At 40.9% G+C, this 21,535-nt stretch overlaps 1 protein-coding gene across 1 annotated transcript in view; it reads left to right on the top strand.

Moving 5' to 3' along the window:
- LOC132240595 (protein NPAT) overlaps window positions 1-21,535 on the top strand; it is a 60,279-nt gene that overhangs the window by 29,530 nt on the left and 9,214 nt on the right. The window contains exons 5-13 of the mRNA XM_059707995.1: window positions 5,569-5,609; window positions 6,045-6,269; window positions 7,143-7,224; window positions 10,751-10,838; window positions 11,351-11,442; window positions 11,523-11,610; window positions 15,810-15,906; window positions 16,564-16,692; window positions 19,071-20,732. Coding sequence (XP_059563978.1) covers window positions 5,569-5,609; window positions 6,045-6,269; window positions 7,143-7,224; window positions 10,751-10,838; window positions 11,351-11,442; window positions 11,523-11,610; window positions 15,810-15,906; window positions 16,564-16,692; window positions 19,071-20,732 — 2,504 coding nt within the window. The remainder of the gene's footprint in view (window positions 1-5,568; window positions 5,610-6,044; window positions 6,270-7,142; window positions 7,225-10,750; window positions 10,839-11,350; window positions 11,443-11,522; window positions 11,611-15,809; window positions 15,907-16,563; window positions 16,693-19,070; window positions 20,733-21,535) is intronic.

Genomic DNA, 21,535 nt, shown 5'->3' with positions numbered 1-21,535 from the left:
CGGACTCTCATAGCCAGTTAGCCTGGAGGCCAAATCACCCCCGGTATTGCCGACATCAATCAAGGCTTAAAGGCAACAAGACTGCGCACAAAGACCACTAGGGGGAGCACCAAGAAAAGATAAAAAACTGCAGAGACAAAGAAACAGGACACAAATGTCAGAAATGGAAGATATAGAGCTCAAAACCACACTTTTAAGGTCTCTCAAGAACTGTCTAGAAGCCGCTGATCAATGTAGTGAGATCCACAAGAAATCTAATGAGACCCTCGATGTTGTGATAAAGAACCAACTAGAAATTAAGCATACACTGACTGAAATAAAGAATATTATACAGACACCCAACAGCAGACCAGAGGAGCGCAAGAATCAAGTCAAAGATTCGAAATGCGAAGAAGCAAAAAACACCCAACTGGAAAAGCAAAATGAAAAAAGAATCCGAAAATACGAGGATAGTGTAAGGAGCCTCTGGGACAGCTTCAAGCGTACCAACATCAGAATTATAGGGGTGCCAGAAGAAGAGAGAGAGCAAGATATTGAAAACCTATTTGAAGAAATAATGACAGAAAAATTCCCCCACCTGGTGAAAGAAATAGACTTACAAGTCCAGGAAGCGCAGAGAACCCCAAACAAAAGGAACCCAAAGAGGACCACATCAAGACACATCATAATTAAAATGCCAAGAGCAAAAGACAAAGAGAATCTTAAAAGCAGCAAGAGAAAGAAACTCAGTTACCTACAAGGGAATACCCATACGACTGTCAGCTGATTTCTCAACAGAAACTTTGCGGGCCAGAAGGGAATGGCAAGAAATATTCAAAGTGATGAATACCAAGAACCTACAACCAAGATTACTTTATCCAGCAAAGCTATCATTCAGAACTGAAGGTCAGATAAAGAGCTTCACAGATAAGGAAAAGCTAAAGGAGTTCACCACCACGAAACCAGTATTATATGAAATGCTGAAAGGTATCCTTTAAGAAGAGGAAGAAGAAGAAAAAGGTAAAGATACAAATTATGAACAACAAATATGCATCTATCAACAAGTGAATCTAAGAATCAAGTGAATAAATAATATGGTGATCATAATAGAATCAGGGACATAGAAAGGGAATGGACTGACTATTCTTGGGGGGGGGGGGGGAAGGGGTGTGGAAGATGCAGGAAGAGACTGGACAAAAATCGTGCACCTATGGATGAGGACAGTGGGTGGGGAGTGAGGGCGGAGGGTGGGGCAGGAACTGGGAGGAGGGGAGTTATGGTGGTAAAAAAATAGGAACAACCGTAATAATCTGAACAATAAAGATTTAATTTAAAAAAAAAAAAGTTTCCCGGTTAATCTCTCCCAACCCCATCCACCCTCGCCTTCCCCGAGATTCTTCTGTCTAAAAAAAAAAAACTAGTCGGCTGCTAAGCAACAGGCAGCAGTGGCAAAAACACCCGACAGGCCGGATAAATGTTTTCAGCGGGCTGCATGTGGCCCGCGGGCCGTAGTTTGAGGACCCCTGATATAAAGCTTTTGATGTTCCCAGCTCCCTCATTCTATGGAAAGTTATCTGTTGCAGCTTTTCAGCTTCCCTATTCTATGGAAATATACCTTCTGCTACTCTGCAGTCCTTTGCTTCCTCCATGGTCCCCTTAATTTCCAAAATTTCTAAAATTTCCTAAAACCTGTCTTTTTCACAAACACCCTCCCCAAAATTTGTTTCATAATGATTTGGGGATGCAAACATATAAGAATCACTGAGTTTTTTAAATCTTCTTATAACCCATCTGGTACATTTATATAACATTGATCTAATTTTGAAATTACTCTAGAGGTTATTGCTATTTCTGTGTCTTTGATTGGAATAACTTGAAATAATTTCATACTTCAATAAAATCCTTAGAAAAGAGGAAATTGAGACTTAGAGAAGTTTAATGAACACTTCCAAGTTCCCATAGCAATTTATAGGCAGATCTCTGGTCAGTATATAGATCTGATCCCACTCTAGTGTCAATACAAATCTTCTAATCCCAGTCCTCTGTGAATTCCCTTATACAGTTGCATTTCCTTTACATTTGCAGAGCATTGATGTGTGGAATCCATGCCCATCCATTTTCCCTCATAAGGCAACAACTTGAGTAACAATACTTCTGAAGTCTTCTGTTTTGAGATTTTCACATAGTACTAATTATCTTCTACCTAGGTCAAGTCCTTAGAATGACAGCCCCATTGGTTTTAATTTTATAAAATCTTTTATTGACTCTAGTATGAAAGCCTTACTGTCTTACCCTTTCTCCCAGAGCTACAGGTGAATAGCCGCTTAAATTCAGCGGGGGCTCATTTTCCTTCCTCAGTTTAAACTGCTAAACTACTCCAAATGTTTTATATCTAACTGTAACACGTATTATTTGCTAGTCTTACCTTTATTCTCTTTCTTGATTCTTATATTTTCTTCCTTTGCCAGTAAACTTCAAAGATATTCACAATATAATTAACACCTATAAATACTTAGAAGTTATTGAGATATTTTATTGACTGGGTGTTACATATGAAGGAAAGGCCCTTTGCCAGGTATTCCCAAGATTGGTTTGTGTAAATAAAACGACGTATTTGATTCAGTAAGTGGCTCTTTTTGGTAGCGACTTATTTGACAGAATTCTAGGACAGTGGTACAGTGTCTGATTGTTTAACTCTAAATCATAATAAAAGGAGAATCAGCTTGTATTCTGAATTTTCTTATATGTGTCTGCTTTATTTTTTTAGAGGTTGGATGAAATAATTTCATAGTTATAAATTTGATAAAAGCAGGGCGCCCTTTGAAATCAGCTTTGGTATTCTGAAGGATTTATGTCTGGAGTCATATGTGAAGTCAGAATTTCTCTAGGAAGGCACCTCTGTAGTTATAAGAGAGTAGAGGCCCAGTGCACGAAATTTATGCCCCAGGGGTCGGGGTTCCTCAGCCCGGCCTGAGCCCTAGCAATCCGGGACCCCGCGGCTAGGGTCCCTAGGCCTGGCCGGCGATCAGGGCCTATCGGGACTTTCCTTCTTCCAGCTGCTGGCAGCTGGCCCCGCCCCCACCGCTGCCACTGCTTGCCATCTGTGTGGCGCTGCCCCTCCTCCCCCACTATCGGTCACCTCCCTCTCTGCAGGCGACAGGCATGGGGTACGATCACTTGGCTGGCCTGGGCCTCCCTTTGTGGGGCGATCGCTGGCTGGCCCCACACACCCACCACAGCATCAGTGGCCTGGGCCTCCCTCTGCGGGGCACTCATGGGGTGATGGCAGGGCCCCCCGACCAATCGCATCACACCTGCCTTGGCTGGCCTGGTGCCATTGCGTGTCATAGTGTGGTCATCCAGACTGTTCTGCTATTCAGTCGATTTGCATATTACACTTTTATTATTATAGACTAGAGGCCTGGTGCACAAAATTTGTGCGTGTGTATGGGTCCTGGGCCTGGTCTGCAATCAGGACCATATTTCTCAGCTACCCACAGCTGGCCCTGCCACCCACCTCTGGTTCCCCATTCACCATTAGGTGATCGGTGCCTGATGGCCAGGGGAAGGGACCGAGAGGTGGTCAGTGTGCCTCATAGTGACTGGTCCAGCGGTTGTTCTGGTCATTTCTTCAGTTAGGGTCAATTTGCATATTACCCTTTTATTATATAGGATAGAGACGTGGTGCATGGGTGGGGCCCTGCTGGCCAGGGCGAGGGGCCGCAGGGTTTCCTGGCTGGCCCCACCACCAATCAGGTTAGGAGTCCCCTACTGGGGGCATGGCCGGCCTGGGCGAGGGACTATGGGCGGTTTGCAGGCCAGCCACACCCCCAATTGCAGTGGGGGTCCCCACTGGGGGTGATGGCTAGCCTGGGCAAGGGGCTTAGACAGTTTACAGGCCATCCACGCCCCCCTCAGGGTGGGGGTCCCCGCTGGGGGGCAGAGCCGGCTTGGGCAAGGGGCCACTGGCAGTTTGCAGGCCAGCATGCCCCCAGCTTTGTCAGGAAGGACATCCAGAAGATGTCCAGTCTATCTGGTCTAATTAGCATATTATCCTTTTAGTAGTACAGTAGGTCCTCGGTTACGTCGGAGATCCGTTCCTATGGCGCGACGTAACGTGATTTTCGCCGTAAGTCAGAACCCACCTATATCACTCACATGGAGCACATACACAGCAGTAATGAAATGAAACAGTAAAAATAATTTTAAAAAAAGATGACAATTCCTGACCTTTACTTGTGGTAAATAAGTAATAAAAAACATAAAGCACATATGTACATATGTCGAAATGACGGAACTTTTTTTTTTTTTTTTTTTTATAAATACTGTAAATGGGAGATGGCGATGTAACCACAAAACAACGTACGTTGAGTCCGACGTAACCCGAGGACTTCCTGTATAGATAATTGGAAATTGTAAAATTTTATATATATGGCTTTCTTAAATACTAGGGGCCCGGTGCACGAAATTCGTGCACTGGGTGTGTGTGTGGTGGGGGGAGTGTCCCTCAGCCCAGCCTGCCCCCTCTCACATACTGGGAGCCCTCAGGCGTTGACCCCCATCACCCTCCAATCGCAGGATCGGCCCCTTGCCCAGGCCTGACGCCTCTGGCTGAGGCGTCCGGCCCGGGCAGCTGGGACCCGCAGCTGCAGCGGCCCCGCGATCGTGGGCTTCGCTTTAGGCCCAGGCAAGGGACCCCTAGCTCCTGGGACTGCCAGCTTCGACCATGCCCAGCTCCCATCGCTGGCTCCACCCCTACTTCCTGCTATCACTGGCCAGGGCGGCAAAGGCACCTGATTCTCTGATCATGGCTGGGGGGCAGGGCAAAGGCGGCCTGGGTTTCCGATCACTGTCAGTGGCAGGGGGCTTCTTCCTGCTTTCCCTTTCGCCTCCCTGCATTGTGCCTACATATGCAAATTAGCCGCCATCTTGTTGGCAGTTAACTGCCAATCTTGGTTGGCAGTTAATTTGCATATAGCCCTGATTAGCCAATGAAAAGGGTAGCTCGTACGCCAATTACCATTTTTCTCTTTTATTAGTGTTGATATTGAGTTCCTAAAGTCAAATTGTACTCTTAATGGAATGTCAAGGCTTTCTAGTGCATATTATATTAGATAGAAACTTGATTATTAAAATTATTTGTGTTTGAGTGTTTATTTGCCACTATTTTTCTGCTAAAACAAATAAGCTTTGACTCTCCCCTGGGCGAGGGGCTATGGGCGGTTTGCAGGCCAGCCACGCCCCCAATTGCAGTGGGGGTCCCCACTGGGGGGGTAATGGCTAGCCTGGGCGAGGGGCTTAGACAGTTTACAGGCCATCCATGCCCCCCTCAGGGTGGGGGTCCCCGCTGGGGGGCAGAGCCGGCTTGGGCGAGGGGCCACTGGCAGTTTGCAGGCCAGCACGCCCCCAGACAAGCAAAATGTGCTTGTCTTTTTTGTCTGAAAAAGATCTATTCCCTTTTATTTTATTTTATTTTTGATCTGTTGCCTTTTAACTCATAATTTCCTTCAAGTCTGACTGCAGCTAAATCAGAGTGTAACTTGGTAAGAGAAGTTTCGTAATGTCTAACTATTTTGTTTTATTTGTTAGGAACATGCAAGGTTCCCCAGGGTTTGCTGCCAATCAGAGAGGTTGGTATTCAACTTTAAATCAAAATAATGTTCAGAATTATTTTAAACTCTGTCAGAAGAACATTTTAATTAATACCACATGTGTGCTAAGTATACATTTTGTTTAAACTACTGCTTTTCTAAGTATAATTATTCTCATAGTAGGAAATAACATCTTCATTTATTGTAAAACTATGCATTTAAGCACTGTACTCCCTGTTTTTCTCAATGGCTCTTACGTGTATTTACATCTTTTCATTCTGATTTCATAAGTTTGTTTTCTGATTTTTGGAGGTGGTATTAGTATGACCTATAACAGAAGAAATATACTCTTAGATTATAGTTGTAATTTACTTCAGTTTCTTATGACGTCTCATAAACTTAGTTGATATTTTTAACGGCTATTTTTCAATAGATCTAATATTCTAATATATTTTAAACTCTCCTTTGTTTCAGCCCGAACGAGAAGTGGAATTGCGGAAATCAAACGGCAGAGAAGGCTTGCATCTCAAGCAGCTCCCATCGGTTCAGAGGTGCTGACTTTACCGTACCTCTCAGGACAGTTTACTACTGCTCCCTTGACAGCTCCACAAGTTACTCGACCAACTAGCCAAACTTCAGTTCCTTTGAGGTCAAATTTTGTAGTGGTTAACCATTCACAATCTCAAGACACTGTGACCAGTAAGTTTAAATTGTATGCTCATAAATTTTGTTGTTAATCAAATTGTGTAAGTGAGATTATATATTATTGTCTTTATACTCATACTGTAAAATAAATAGCCCCCCAAAAAAGGCAAGAAAGACTTTCGATAAATTTGCCATGAAATAGTATATTATTAAATCTACGAGATATTTTAATTTAGGATTCTTATGCCTGTTCTAAAAGGAATACACATTATATTTCTCCACTGCCTTATATTTTGTTGATGCTGGCCTGCCCTTCTGGAATGAGGAGTGTTTTCCAATTCACCTCCATCTCTACATACTGAAAATCCTGTATACTCCTGGCTGAATCTTAAAGCTAGTGATAAACTTGGAAATTATCTGGGTACATCTTGCTTGTTGTATACTTGAAACCTTGAAACACACGATATTAAGGAGCAAAAGCTAGTTAATAACAGAGTTGGGATTAGAATTGAGGTGCCAGCTTTCTGTTTCTAGACCAGTCGTCTTTCTCTTCTGTGCAGCTAAAATTCATTGCCATCCATTACATTCTTTCTCATTTCCATCTTTTCTCCAACTTCTTTTATACCTCTGGGTAAAAGCACTTAGCATGTATACGCTGTATTATACACTTAGTTTATACCTTTTATAGTTTTCATTCTGCCATGCTATTCTTTCTTGAGATTATACTGTACTTTGTGTTTTATTGCAAAACCTTAAGCCTTGGGTACTATATTTTATTCATCCTAATATCTTCTACAGTGCCTTATGCATAGTAGATACTCAGTATACTAACTGAATTATGTATAAAATTTCTGGAATGCTACTTATTCCATTGATTCAAGTTTAGAAAACTAATCAATTTCATTTTTTTGTTTTCTTGAAATACAGCTGGAGAGACTTTAAATATCATTCCTGGTCCTCAGGAGAAGAAAACTCATGCCAGTTTAATGTCTCCTGGTAGACGCAAAAGGTAAATGCTTTTTAAAAGGACAAGTTTAGCCCTGACCGGTTTGGCTCAGCGGATAGAACATCGGCCTGCGGACTCAAGGGTCCTAGGTTCGATTCCGCTCAAGGGCATATACCTTGGTTGTGGGCACATCCCCAGTGGGGAGTGTGCAGGGGGCAGCTGATCGATGTTTCTCTCTCATCGATGTTTCTAACTCTCTATCCCTCTCCCTTCCTCTCTGTAAAAAATCAATAAAATATATATTTTTTTAAAAAAATAAAAATAAAAGGACAAGTTTACATCAGAAATATAATAACAAGATTGGATTAAGTTCTTGGAACTATTTACTATTATATCTATTTCAAAACATGTTTTTTTCATATTGTAACCTCCCTGAAATCAGGTGGCATCCTATATAATAAAAACCTAATATGCTAAGTGTCCGGTCATCCAGTGACTGGTCAACTGTTCAACCAATCAAAACATAATATGCTAATGATATGCTAAGGCTGCTCAACCGCGCACTATGACGTGCACTGACCAGGGGGCAGATGCTCCAACCAGTAGGTTAGCTTGCTGCTGGGGTCTGGCCAATCAGGACTGAGCAAGATGAGCCAGACACGCCCTGGAGCCCAACTGCGGTCCCTTCCCGGCTGGCCAACCTCCCATGTCCCTCCCCGGCCAGCTGGTCCAGATCGGAACTGGCGAGTCTGGGCCAGACACACCCTGGAGCCCTCCCGTGGTCCCTCTGCAGCCCAATCATGCACCCATGGGGTCCCTCAGCCTGGCCTGTGCCCTCTTGCAATCTGGGACTCCTCAGGACATGTCAGAGAGCTAGTTTCAGCCCGATTCCACAGGCACCAGATGCAGGGCTCACAGCTGGCAAGTGCAGCTGCAGCAGCATGAGCCTCTCCCAATCAGGACTGACTGGGCGCGAGTCCGCAGCAGGCGCAGTGGGGCTGGGATGAGCGGGAGCAGCAGATGCAGTGGTGTTGGATTGCGGGTTTTGGGCCTATTTCCAAAACCCAGTCCCCACAGGCCACCCAGAGGGACCCCACCCATGCATGACTTCGTGCACTGGGCCTCTATAGTCTTAATAATAATGGCATATCACTTCCATTGGAAATACGTTTTTTCTGTAGTGATACAGAAAAGTATTTCTTAAAATTGCCGTTATCTCGGGGTTTTTTAAATAAATGTTTTTTAAATGAGTTTAAGTAATACTGGCATGTTTTAAGGTATACAAACACATATTTAAGTCCTAAATCAATAGCTAGTAGGTGATCTTTTCAGAGACAGTCTGAGAAAAGTTTCTTCTCTCCTTCTTAACCCATCTGTCTTTGTTTGAAGGATATTCAGAAAAGAGTGATATTAGTTTAAAATGGGAGTGTTTTTTTCCTGATGTCTCCCTTGCCATGTCATGAGTATTTTAGTTAGAGTTTTTAGTGTCATTTTCTCTCATTCAAGGCTAACCTCAGCTTTCTTTATGACAAACTTTCTCACTTAACCATATAAAATAGAAAAACAACTATAATAATATCTAACATTTATAGGAACCTTGACCTATTTATAAAGAAATATACTTTATTTCATTCAATTCTTTCATAAACCAAATAATTCAGTTGGTCTTACCCATTATAAAGTGAATCAGATGGTAATAACCTACCTTTTTATAGACCACATAGCTAATAAGTGGTAATGCTAGACTTCAAATTCATGTGTGTGTTTTTTATTCGACTATAATTCTTTTCCACTCTACTGCTCTTTGTTCCTACCACAAATCAAGAAAATATCTCTTTTATCATGATGTTAAGATTTATGTCTATTTTTATAATGTACATACTATCCTATCTAATAAAAGAGAAACATGGTAATTAGCCGTATGTCCGCTACCCTTCCCATTGGCTAGTCAGGGCAATATGCAAATTAACTGCCAGCCAAGATGGCGGCCGGCAGCCAGGCAGCTTGAAGCTAACATGAGGCTTGCTTGCTCCGTGACGGAGGGCTCCAACGTTCCCCGCCTGCCTTGCCAGCCTCTGAGCTTGCAGTTTGAAACATTGTTACAAATATAGAAGTTAAACAAAACCCCAGAAACCTGCTTTCAGCCAGCCGGGATCTCAGAGCAGGAGTTGATACAGTGTTTCGATTATAGAACCCAAACAAACCAGATACCTGCTTTCAGCAGCAAAGGCCTCAGAGCTGGAGCCAGAGCTAAAGCTGGCCCAGAATAAATAAAAAAAAGGAGCAGTTGGGAGCTTCAGGCACCCGCCAGCCTGAAAACAGCCCTCAGCCCCTCACCCAGACTAGCCAGGCACCCCAGTGGGGACCCCCACCCTGAAGGGTGTGTGACCAGCTGCAAACAGCCATCATCCCCTCACCCAGGCTGGCCAGGCACCCCAGTGGGGACCCCCACCCTGATCCAGGACACCCTTCAGGGCAAACCAGCCGGCCCCCACCCATGCACTAGGCCTCTATCCTATATAGTAAAAGGGTAATATGCCTCCCAGCACCGGGATCAGCGGAGCCGCGAGGCCTCCCGGCACCGGGATCAGCGTGACAGGGGGCAGCGCCCAAACCCCCTGATCGCCCTGCGGCTCTGTGTGTGACGGGGCGGAGCCACAACCTCCCTATCCGCCCTGGTGTCTTCATGACAGGGGGAGGCACCCCAACCCCCTGATCAGCCCTGCTCTGTGCCTGATAGGGGGGAGCTCCCCAACCCCCTGATCGCCCTGTGGCTCTGTGTGTGACAGAGTTCGGCACCCCAACTCCCTGATCGGCCCTGCTGTGTGTGTGACAAGGTGCAGTGCCCCAACCCCCCCCCCCCCCCCACGGGCCCTGCTCTGTGTATGATGGGGTAGAGCCATAACCTCCCCATCGGCCCTGCCCTGAGTGTGACAGTGGCGGCACCCCAACCCCCTGATTGGCCCTGCTCTGTGGGTGATAGTGGGCGGCGCCCCAACCTCCTGATCCGCCCTGCTCTGTGTGTGACAGGGGGCAGTGCCCCAACTCCCCTATCGGCCCTACTCTGTGAGTGACGGGGGAGCTCCTCAACCCCCTGATGGGCCCTGCTCTGTGAGTGACAGTGGGGAGCTCCCCAACCCCCTGATTGACCCTGCTCTGTGTGTGACAGGGTACAGGGCCCCAACCCCCCTGATGGGCCTTGCTCTGTGCGTGACGGGGCGGCGCCCCAACCCCCCAATCGGCCCTACCTTGAGTGTGACTGAGGGTGGCATCGCAACCTCCCAATCCGCCCTGCTCTGTGCATGACAGGGGGCGGCGCCCCAACTTCCCAGTCAGCCCTGCTCTGAGCCCGACCAGGGGCTGCACCTAGGGATTGGGCCTGCCCTCTTCCACCCGGGAGCAGGCCTAAGCCAGAAGGTCGTTATCTCCCGAGGGGTCCCAGACTGCGAGAGGGCACAGGCCGGGCTGAGGGACCCCCCTCCCCCCTAGTGCACAAATTTTTGTGCACCAGGCCTCTAGTGTATATATAATTATCATTGAATCTTTTAATCATACTGCTTGAAAGACTAGCTTTTAAAATGTGTTTCAGTGAATCTCAAAGGAAAAATATCACTTTGTCTGGACCTCAGTCAACAATATGGAATTTCCAGGATCCAAATGCATTTGCAGTAGAAAAAGTAAGTGACTTTCCCAAACTTTGCCATTGAAGATATTCCTGAGTTTTAAAATATTGATATATTTACAAAGACTGTGTAGTTGAATTGCTTGGGCTAGAGAGTAGTGAAGTTTAACAGTAAGAGACAGCTCCTTCAGAATAGATACTTATGCAAATGCACCAAGGAAGTAACAGCTGTATGTTTAAGAATCAGTAAATACAATGTTGTTGAATTACCTATCATAATAGAACATTTTATTGTAGTCAGATTATTAAAAATCTTGTATGAAAAACTAGAATTTTTAACTGTATTTTGTAATCGCTGCAGAAGGAGTTGGTGAAGGATCTTTGAACACTTATAAAGTATAAAATGTAGTATTCGGGTACTAATTTGGAGGGAGCCACCATGACTTCTAATTTTCCACCTAGATTTATTAAAACTATCCAGCTTTCATTAATTGGTTTTGTTTTGTTTTTTCATAAATAACATAATATTCTATCTGTCCTTCTGCTAATACTGACTTTCCTTTCCAGCAACTGGTTATTGAAAATGCACGAGAAAAAATATTAAGCAACAAATCTCTTCAAGAAAAGCTTGCAGAGAACATTAATAAGTTTTTGACTAGGTAAGCTATGTGTGTTTAAAATGCCTAATTGTTTTTGCCTAATTAGGAGCTATACTAAAATTTTCCTTTCTGCATTACAGTGACAACAATATTGCTCAAGCACCTAAGCAAACAGATAGCAACCCTACTGAACCAGAAACTTCAATTGATGAACTCCTGGGACTTCAGGTATGGGTAAAGGTGGCTTTGTGTTCAGTACGTTTATTCATAGTTAAAAACAATGGTATTTTGGCCCTAGCCGGTTTGACACAGTGGCTAGAGTGTTAGCCTACGGACTGAAGGATCCCAGGTTTGATTCTGGTCAAGGGCACATGACTGGTTGTGGGCTCGATCCCCTATGGGGTGTGGGGGGGGCATGCAGGAGGCAGCCAGTCAATGATTCTCTCTCATCCTTGATGTTTCTAACTCTCTCCCTCTCCCTTCTCTTTGAAATCAGTAAAAAATTATATATGTATAAAAAGATGATATTTTGGTTTTATTCCAAAACCATTGCCAACAGATTAGATATATAATTATTTAAAATAATTAAGATATAAATTTTCTTTATTATCTGAATGTAATCCGTTCCTAAAATTTTGTTAGTGAGTTTTCAGATAATCATTAAAATTGCATTATAGTCATGTGCCACATAATGTTTTGGCCAGTGATGGACCAAATATACGAAGGTGCTTCCATAATAAGATTACTAGTGGAACTGAATTTTCTGTAAAAATGGGAACATATGTGATTCAGGAGGAATTTTTTTTTTCTTACAGAAGCAAAGTTCTGTGGAACTTGGCAATCTGTAGATTCCTTTTCACTCACAGCACCTCAATTTTGAGTGCACAGGTTTCATCCCCGTCAGTCTGCTACTGGCCTGTTTCAGTACAGAGGAGCCTGTCCTCAGTGCCACATATTCGGAGGGCGCTACAGCCCTCCCAGATCTAGCCGGAGGACATTGTTGTAAGTTCTTTGTTGCGGACCTATAGCCCTGTACAAGGACACAGGTCTACAGGAGCTACCTTAGCAATTATTGAGTGACACTGCCGCTTTAATAAAAGCTTTCTGTGGTGGTGTGGAGCCAGCCTGACCCTGTACTTTGGGAATATTTTCAGGTTGGAATGCTGTGAAGCATAGAAAAGTTTTATTTCTTTCATGAGTTCAATGCCTGAGGGAGACCTTTGTGCCAGTGGAATAAAAACAAATTTCCAAAGTCAAAATATTGAGTTCTTAGTATTACACCATTTCCATGTTAAACATCCTCATTTTTTAAAAATATTTTTTTATTGATTTCAGAGAGAAAAGAAGAGAAAGATAGAAACATCAGTGATGAGAGAGAGTCATTGATTAGCTGCCTCCTGCACAGCCCACACTGGGGATCGAGCCCACAACCCAGGCATGTGCCCCAACCGGGAATTGAAATGTGACCTCCTGGTTCATAGGTCGACTCACAATCACTGAGCCATGCCAGTTGGGAGCCCTCATTTCTTTTATAGCTCCCCCGAAGTTCCTTAATCTAAACACTGGTCCAATATGCAATAGCCCAAACCACATCATCCTGAATATCCCCAACGTTCCTGTATCTTTCCATCTTGATTTCTGTCTATTCCTGCTGATTCTCAGGCCACCTGTCACTTCCTCCTGACAGTCACTCTTAGAGTGATTTATGCCTTACCCAGCTATATTTCCAATTAGTCTAGCCCACATCCCTGTTCATAGAGCAGCATTGGCAGCTTCGATGTTCTGTTGCTTACCCTGTTGGGAGGAAGCACGAGAAGGGCTTGTGGGACAATATTTATAAAGTCTGTAGTAGTGTAAAGAATGTATTAGAAAAAAAAAAAAAAAAAAGAATGTATTAGGCCTTTACATTCACTCACTGATTCATCCAGAGCAACTACCAGTGTTGCAAGCTCTATTCATACTGAGTGCTATGTATAGGTATACCATTTTTAACCTTTTAGACCATATTCTTACAGAACCTTTCCTATGTTTAGATATATTTAGATACACAAGTACTTATGTGTTTGTGTTAAAATTGCCTACAGTATTCAGTATCATAACATGCTATACAGGTTTGTAGCCTAGGAGCAATAAGCTATAACATACACCCTGGCTACAGTAGGCTACATCTTTTCAGTTGGATTTGAGGCAGTTCTGAATGATGGCTGTTGTGTATTTTAGTTGTAATTTTGATTGTGGGAGGCAGCAAGTGCTAGTGTATGATGTTCACACAATGACAGAATCCACCAATGATGCATTTCTCAGAACATATCCCATTGTTGAGTGATACTTAACTATTTTTTCCAGTTTTATTGAAAAACAACTGACATACATTACTGTATAAATGTAAGGCATATAGCATGATGGTTTGATTTACATATATTAAAATTGCCTTATTTAAATGGTAAAAGTAATAAAACCCATCAAATATCTTTAACCAATTCTTCCAGATATCAGTAAAGCACTTCCTATGTCCATGTAACAATCAGTCATGTATTTCAAAGTATTTAATACTCAAAGATTCATGAGTGGGTATGTTTGTGTGCAATAAGCAGCAGTGCTGTGCAGTGTGTAACACATTAATTTTCCCTGCACTGCTATAAACTATAAAAATTTTTCAAAAAGATAAAAGGGATTCAAGTGATATTTAACAACATATAATGAACAGGACTAACTAAGTGAGTAATTTTGTGAGACCTCCTGCTAAGAAAAGGAAGACGGGGGTAACAGTCGCTTGCTCTTCAGTGAGGGGGAGAGTGTGAGCTGGTGAGGGAATAAGTCAACGGCGTATATTTTAAGATTCGTCCGTGAGTCAATAGCCTTTTTGAAGAGCAGCTGAGATTGTAACTAGCACATCCTTTCACTTGTACCGTCAGACAGTGTAATCATGTTTGTTGCCATGCCCACAAAATGAATTCATTACAGTGGGTTTTCTTTCAGATGATGAATTCTGGTAAAAACCATTGAATTTTTTTCTTTTTGTCAGTTCCTTTAGAATAATTTTTTTAAACATACACAAAAATACATCTATATTCTCCCATGGTGAAAGTCAGTAAATTTAACAAAACAGGATAAGCTTTTATAAAGCAACCTTTACATTATCTATCATTATTGCTTTTTACAGCCTCTTCTATCTTAATGGTTAACAGATACATACTGTGTATTCTAAATTTTTATAATCTCAAAGTCCTTCCTTATATTTCCTCCACAAACATCTAAAATCAGGTGGTTACTGTAATCAAGGCACTCTGTTAGATACTGTGAGAGGTTATATTAAAGTGATGATACAACCCTCTGCTATTGGTTGTTTATAATGCTGTGCAGTATCTGTCAGAAGTAAAATATCCAGGTTTAAATAGCTTTTTAAAAGAACTGCAAGATGCCCTCACTGGTTTGACTCAATGGATAGAGTGTCAGTCTTCAGTCAAGGACACGTGCCCAGGTTATGGGCAGGGGACGTGCAGAAGGCAGCCTGTCAATGATTCTCTCTCATCATTGATGTTTCTATCTCTCTCCCTCTGAAATCAATTAAAAAAACAAATAAGATAATAATAAATAAAAGAACAACAAGACATAATATCCAGCTGAATAGTAGTATATGCATCAAATTCACTAAGGCATGAACAGCTAGTTATACAAATAGGTGAAGTAGGAATTTTAAAAATATTTTCCAGACCTGGAGGTAGCGAGATATCTTAGGCTTTACAAATCACTGTAATAATATTTTTTTATTTAGTTTAGTCTATATAAGATGGTGGATGTTAACTTATTGTGGAATCATTTTACATTGTATGCATTGTATGTAGTAAGTCAAGTAATTATGCTGTACACTCTAAACTTATACAATACTAGTGGGCCGGTGCACGAAATTTGTGCATATTAAAAGATAATTAGAGGAAATATTTTAATATTGCTATTTGCCCTTTCCCTATAATAGAAATGTCAGAAATGAAAGAAAATTAGTAAAATGTATATGAAAATCTCCCTCCTGTCAGAGTCTGGGGTGCACCATGGGACCCAGAGTCAAGTCCCTGCCCACCCACATGCACCTCGAAATCGCACGAGACCCAGACTCAGCTGGCCCCAACCCCGTCAAGCCCTGCAGGGCAAGGGGTGCATCCTCAGGTCCCCTGGCCGTGCATGGGGCACAGCCTCAGGTCCCCCTGTCCTGGGGCGGGGGACACGGCCTCAGGTTCCCCCCGCGCAAGGGCATTACGTGCATTTGCATATTAGCTCTTTATTATATAGGATTATATGTCAAGTTATAGCTTGATTTTATTTTGTATTTATATTTGTGTATAGTTCCTATGTTTGTTAATGTTTGAAAATATCTTATTTTGCTAGTATTAAGCTATATTCAATGGGGATTTGTTTTTTGTTTTTGGTAGAGTGAAATCCATATGTCTGAAGAAGCTATACAGGATATACTGGAACAGACAGAATCAGATCCAGCATTTCAGGCACTCTTTGATCTTTTTGACTATGGTAAGAAGACCGTTTCTTTCAAGGCAATTAGAAGAAAAAAGTATCTTCGTTTCTTTGGAAACTTAATCAAAGTGAAGCAACATTTCCCAGAGCATCTGAAAAAAGTTCCTATTTTCATTAAACATTATACGGATATGAAAGGAGTTTTTGTTTTGTTTGTTTTTCTTAAAGAAACTTTAGCTAAGCTGAAAAAATGCAGAACAGTGTTTTTAAAGTTTAGGAGTTTTTTTGTGGACATTTTTGCCAGGCAGCACAAATGTGTTGAAGTCTGCTACTATACATACATTATACCAAACACAGTTGGATAATACAGAAGGAATACAAAATGTTGGCTATTTCCCTCAACCTTATGGCCTAGTGCAATAATTCTCAGTGTAGTCTCTCAACCAGCAATATCAGCATTATATGAGAATATGTTAAAAATGCAAAATTGTGGCCCCCTTTCCCAGGTGATTCTAGGCTAAAGTTTAAGATTTTTCTGGTGGAAAAATCTTTGTACCTGTCAGTCATATATAAAGCAATATATTAAAAACATCCAAAATACCATAATTAAAACCAATGTCTAACATTTGCTTGACCACTGTCAAGCTTCATTAATTGATGCTTATTTTTATTTTAGTCATGTAACCGATTGTTTCCCTGTTCCCTTTTTAACAGGTAAAACAAAGAATAATAAAAATTTATCACAAGGCATTTCCAGTCAGCATATGGAAACCAATCCCAATGTAGTCTTAGCAGATGAAACTAATCTAACAGTTAAAGGTTCTTTTAAAACAGAAGAATCTGGTAAGAATTTGACTTTGTTAATATCATCAATCCAAACCCTAAATGTCAGTCTCAAAATTTCAAAAGCAAAAACCCTTGTCTAATTTGGAAGTTCAAATTACAACGTAGGTCATTTTTGTATTTCTAATATTCTCTCTTCGTTATAAAAAATATAAAAAGAAAATTATTCCCCAGGCTTTAGTACTTTGATTAAAAGATGAATTTTTAGTACTTACTCTCCCATGATACAATAGATTCTTGACATGCACAAATTGGTATTAGTAGTACTGACCAATTCAACAAAAATCTATAACATTTGACATAATTTTTTTGAGCCACAAATTCACATCTCTAATATATAAGGTTGGTGTGTGGTATTAATCATTCAGGCTAGTAAGCAAATTTAGCTGACTGCTCAGTATTTATAGCTCCCTTACTTAGAGGAAATTATATGTTATTTCTTGAATTAAGGATTTATGAGGTTTGAGGTAATATTTCTCTGTGTCTAACTCAATTCTTTGTATGTATTTCTGCCTCCCATGGAGTACCAATATGGCACATAATTGCCCCCACAATAACTACTTATTAAATGGAGGAAGATAGTAAATATGTTCATTTTAGACCTTTTAAATATTTGCCAGTTTTCTTCAAAGTGTACTTTGGTGAAATACAACACATGTACAGAACTGCACAGTAAAAAATGAATATAGCTCATTGAATTACAGTCCAGCAAATACTATATAACCATCTCTCAAGTCAAAAATAAAACACCACAGCACCACCAAAACCTCTCTTCATATTGCTATCCAATCAATATTTTTTCCATCCCTGTTCCTCAAAGATAACCATTATCCTGGTTTCTCTCACATTATCCTGGCATCTCATACTTCTTGCTAAACTCTAGACCTCTTTAGTACCACGTGTATTCATTTCTGTCTACAACAAGCTGTGCCAAAGTAATCATTTCTGCTCATGTGTTCTTAAATATTATCACCCCTAAAAACCCTGATGGTTTCCTAGTTTTGCATCATGTCTTACAAAAATTAATTTTGGAGAACCTTAACCTACATTTCTACTTTGAGTCCTCTGCCTACACCCAAGTCCAGTACTCCATTTCTTCTTCGCCTGAATTATGGTGGGGTATACCTTTCTCACTACATAGTATGTGAGAAACATCGTGCTTCAATTAAGCTCTACCATGCACAAAATGAGGTTTGAAATTTATTTTCTCAGATGGTCTTCCCGCTTCATTGAAACTTGACTAGTGAATTTATTTGGCCTGACTGCAATCTCCACTAATTTCCCCACAATAAGGATTCAAATGTTTTCTGTACCAAATATTATTTTACCAGTGTCACATTAACAGAATTACATGATTGTTGATTAACATTTCCTGTATTTTTTATATTGTTAATTGTTACTGTTTTCTGTCCTAACCTGTGAATACCATATGCAGTTTTTCAGTACTCTGCTATTTTCTGAAGTATCCTTTCCTCTTACTCCAGCTGTCACACTGCATTTTTCAAGATATAATACCTCCTTTGTAACACTTGTTCACATCCCTAGCAAAAAGAGATGCCTTTTGTTCCTATACTTTCACAGTTTTTATCATGTTTTATTACGGCTTTCTGATCTGTATCTGCTTTCCTTACTATACTGATTTCTCCAAGGTCATTCATCTTTGTTTCCCAGTACCAATCATATGGTTGATCTTCAGTAAATGTGTGTTGAATATCAAACAATATACAAGAATATCATATGTTGATCATGCGAAATGTACGTGGCCCCATTTCACTTTTATGAATATATCAGCCCTAACCATTTTGGCTCAGTGGATAGAGTGTCAGCCTGCAGACTAAAAGGTTCCAGGTTTGATTCCGGTCAAGGGCATGTACCTTGGTTGCAGGCACATCCCTGGTAGGGGGTGTGCAGGAGGCAGCTGATCGATATTTCTCTCTCATCGATATTTCTAACTCTCTATCCCTCTCCTTTCCTCTCTGTAAAAAATCAATAAAGTATATTTTTAAAAAAAAAAGAATATATCAGATAAGGTCAATAGAAATGGTAGAAATTAAAAACTCAAGTGTCTGGAAAAAAACTGCGTGTTTGGACCTCTTTTTTTTATATATGCTGGTAAATATTTGATGTTCTTAAACCTGTATACTTTATCCTTCATTGTGTCATCTATTTCCCAAGAATGTTGAAAACAATTTGACACTTGTTTAAAAGGCATCTATAATAAGAAAAGTACCTTTAAGTACTTTTGATACATCAGACTTCTGCTTACTGGTATGTCAATGTATGGTGACTTCCTTGGCTTAATAGGTTTTATGTAACGATGACTACTTCAAAAGCTGTACATACTCACCATATCTTTCTACTGTGCTAATATTTTGCAGATGATCAATCTGGTCAACCCTCACTTTGTACATCTTATCAAAATGAAGACACATCAAATGCTTTGAAGAATGGCAGCAACCATGATGAGCTTAGACAGGAAACCCAGGGACATTTTTCCCAGATAGGTTCTAGCATCCAGAAAAAAACCTTCAAAACAGGTGTACCTACTGAACAGAAGTGTAACCTTGATATTACCTTTGAGTCTGTGCCTAATTTAAATGACTTTAACCAAAGAGTAAATTCTGATGCCAAATGTAATCAGCATTGTGGTGAATTATACACCAATCAAATGTTCACTGAAACTGACATGGCTATGGAAGTTGAAAAGAACTCTTTGTCTCCAAATGTGCCGAATGAATCTCGATTACGAGTAGATCAGTCTGATACACCAGTAACTTCATTTGTTTCCCTTGGTGGTGAAACTAAAAACGAAAACTTAACTCTCTCTGGGAAAAGTTCTCAACTTTTATCCCAAGATATACCATTAACTGGAAAGCCATCTAAAAAAAGCCAATTTTGTGAAAATTCTAAAGATGTAGGAAGACTGAAAACTAATTTCCATGGTTCCAAAGCACCGGAGTCTAGAGAAATTCATCAGAGTAAAATTGAAATTGATGCTGTATTACCAGTTACATCACAACTTTCAGAATGCCAAGATAATTCTTCACTTCAAAGTATATCTGTGTCTGTTGAAAGTTCAGTTTTAAATGTATCTGAACAAGAAGAAATTGGCCTTGGAGATTCAATATCTTCAATTAAACAACCATCTAATGATTCATCATGTATTGAGTTAGATCATACAGGACATGAAAATCAGCCCTCCAAGTCTGAGAAAGTTGCTTTGGATTCACAGGAACCTTCATCTTCTGCAAAAGAAGATGGAAATAGTGTTTTTCTCTCATTAGGTGAAAATGAAAACTGTGGGGAAGTTGCATTGACACCTCCAGAAGGTAATCTTGTAGAAGAAAGACATTCTCTTCCTTCAGAACCTGTGTGCTCTTCAGTGGTAGAGTCTCGCCCCGAGTCCCAAAATACTAGTGATAAACCTGCTAGCAACAACTCAGCAGAGATAGATGCATCAAATATTGTCTCTCTCAAAATTATCATTAGTGATGATTCCTTTGTTTCCTCGGAGACTGAACTTAACACTGCTGTTTCTAGTATCAGTGGAGAAAATGTGCCAACTATAATTTTGTCTTCTGCTAAATCACCTGCCAAAAATGCAGAATTAGCTAAATGCCTGCCTTCAGAAGAAACTGCAGGTACTATCACATCTGCTGAAGGAACAGGGAATTCAGCCTCAATGGAACAGAGCCTTTTAGTGCTTAAACCTGGAGACTCTGCAGTAAACAACACTCAGAGTGAAGACAGCATTGCTTTTTCAGCCAATGTTACACCATGTGCTTCCAAGGATGGGGGGTTTATACAATTGATGCCAGCTACAAGCACAACTTTCGGCAGTTCAAATAACATTCTGATAGCTACCTGCATGACTGATCCAACAGCTTTGGGAACAACTGTAAGTCAGTCCAGTGTTGTGGTGTTGCCTGGAAATTCTGCACCTATGACAGCCCAACCTTCACCGTCCCAATTGCAGACACCACCAAGGTCAAACAGTGTATTTGCTGTCAACCAAGCTGTGTCACCCAACTTTTCACAAGGTAACTTTAAGAACATACTGAAGTTTACTTCCGTGGCGTAGGATCTAATTTCTCTTGTGTATACAATTATTGACTAAGCGGTAATAAGTCATAGATAGGTAGTATGAGAAGAGATTCTGAAGTGTGTGATTATACCTCCTCTTTAGCTAATTTAAACTTTTTTATTTTCTAAGCTATGGAATTTGATGGTTTACAGTTTTTCCTTTTGTTTTTTACGACTACTTCCCAATCCATGTGCTAAACTACAAAAGAGAAAAGAAAGATTCATTTACCAAATAGCTATATACCTACTAAAATCCATTGTTCTGCGAATTTTTAAAAAATAGATCTATTATAGTCTTAATTTTCAAGGAATTTATTATCTATTTGGAGAGACTTTTAAGACACAACCTGAATTTCTCCCTCCATAAAGCCCTTCGTAATTTCTCACTGTCTTCCACCTTCCAGAATTTATCCCTGTCTTTATACTTCTTTGTTTATAGAGGACTTGTGGCAATTAGTACATGCTATTTTATCTGTAGTTGTTGATTGACATGCCTGTCATTTTTTTCTTTTTTTTTAATATATTTTTTATTGATTAAGATATTACATATGTGTCCTTATCCCCACGTTACCCTCTACCCCCCCCCCTCATGCCCTCACCCCCCCGTTGTCTTATCTGTGAAGCTCTTTATCTGACCTTCAATTCTGAATGATAGCTTTGCTGGATAAAGTAATCTTGGTTGTAGGTTCTTGGCATTCATCACTTTGAATATTTCTTGCCACTCTCTTCTGGCTTGCATGGTTTCTGTTGAGAAATCAGC

Source organism: Myotis daubentonii, chromosome 9 (genome assembly GCF_963259705.1).
Source record: "Myotis daubentonii chromosome 9, mMyoDau2.1, whole genome shotgun sequence".
Taxonomy (NCBI): domain Eukaryota; kingdom Metazoa; phylum Chordata; class Mammalia; order Chiroptera; family Vespertilionidae; genus Myotis; species Myotis daubentonii.
Note: the sequence above shows the minus strand (reverse complement) of the source record. Positions and strands in the feature narration are given on the sequence as shown.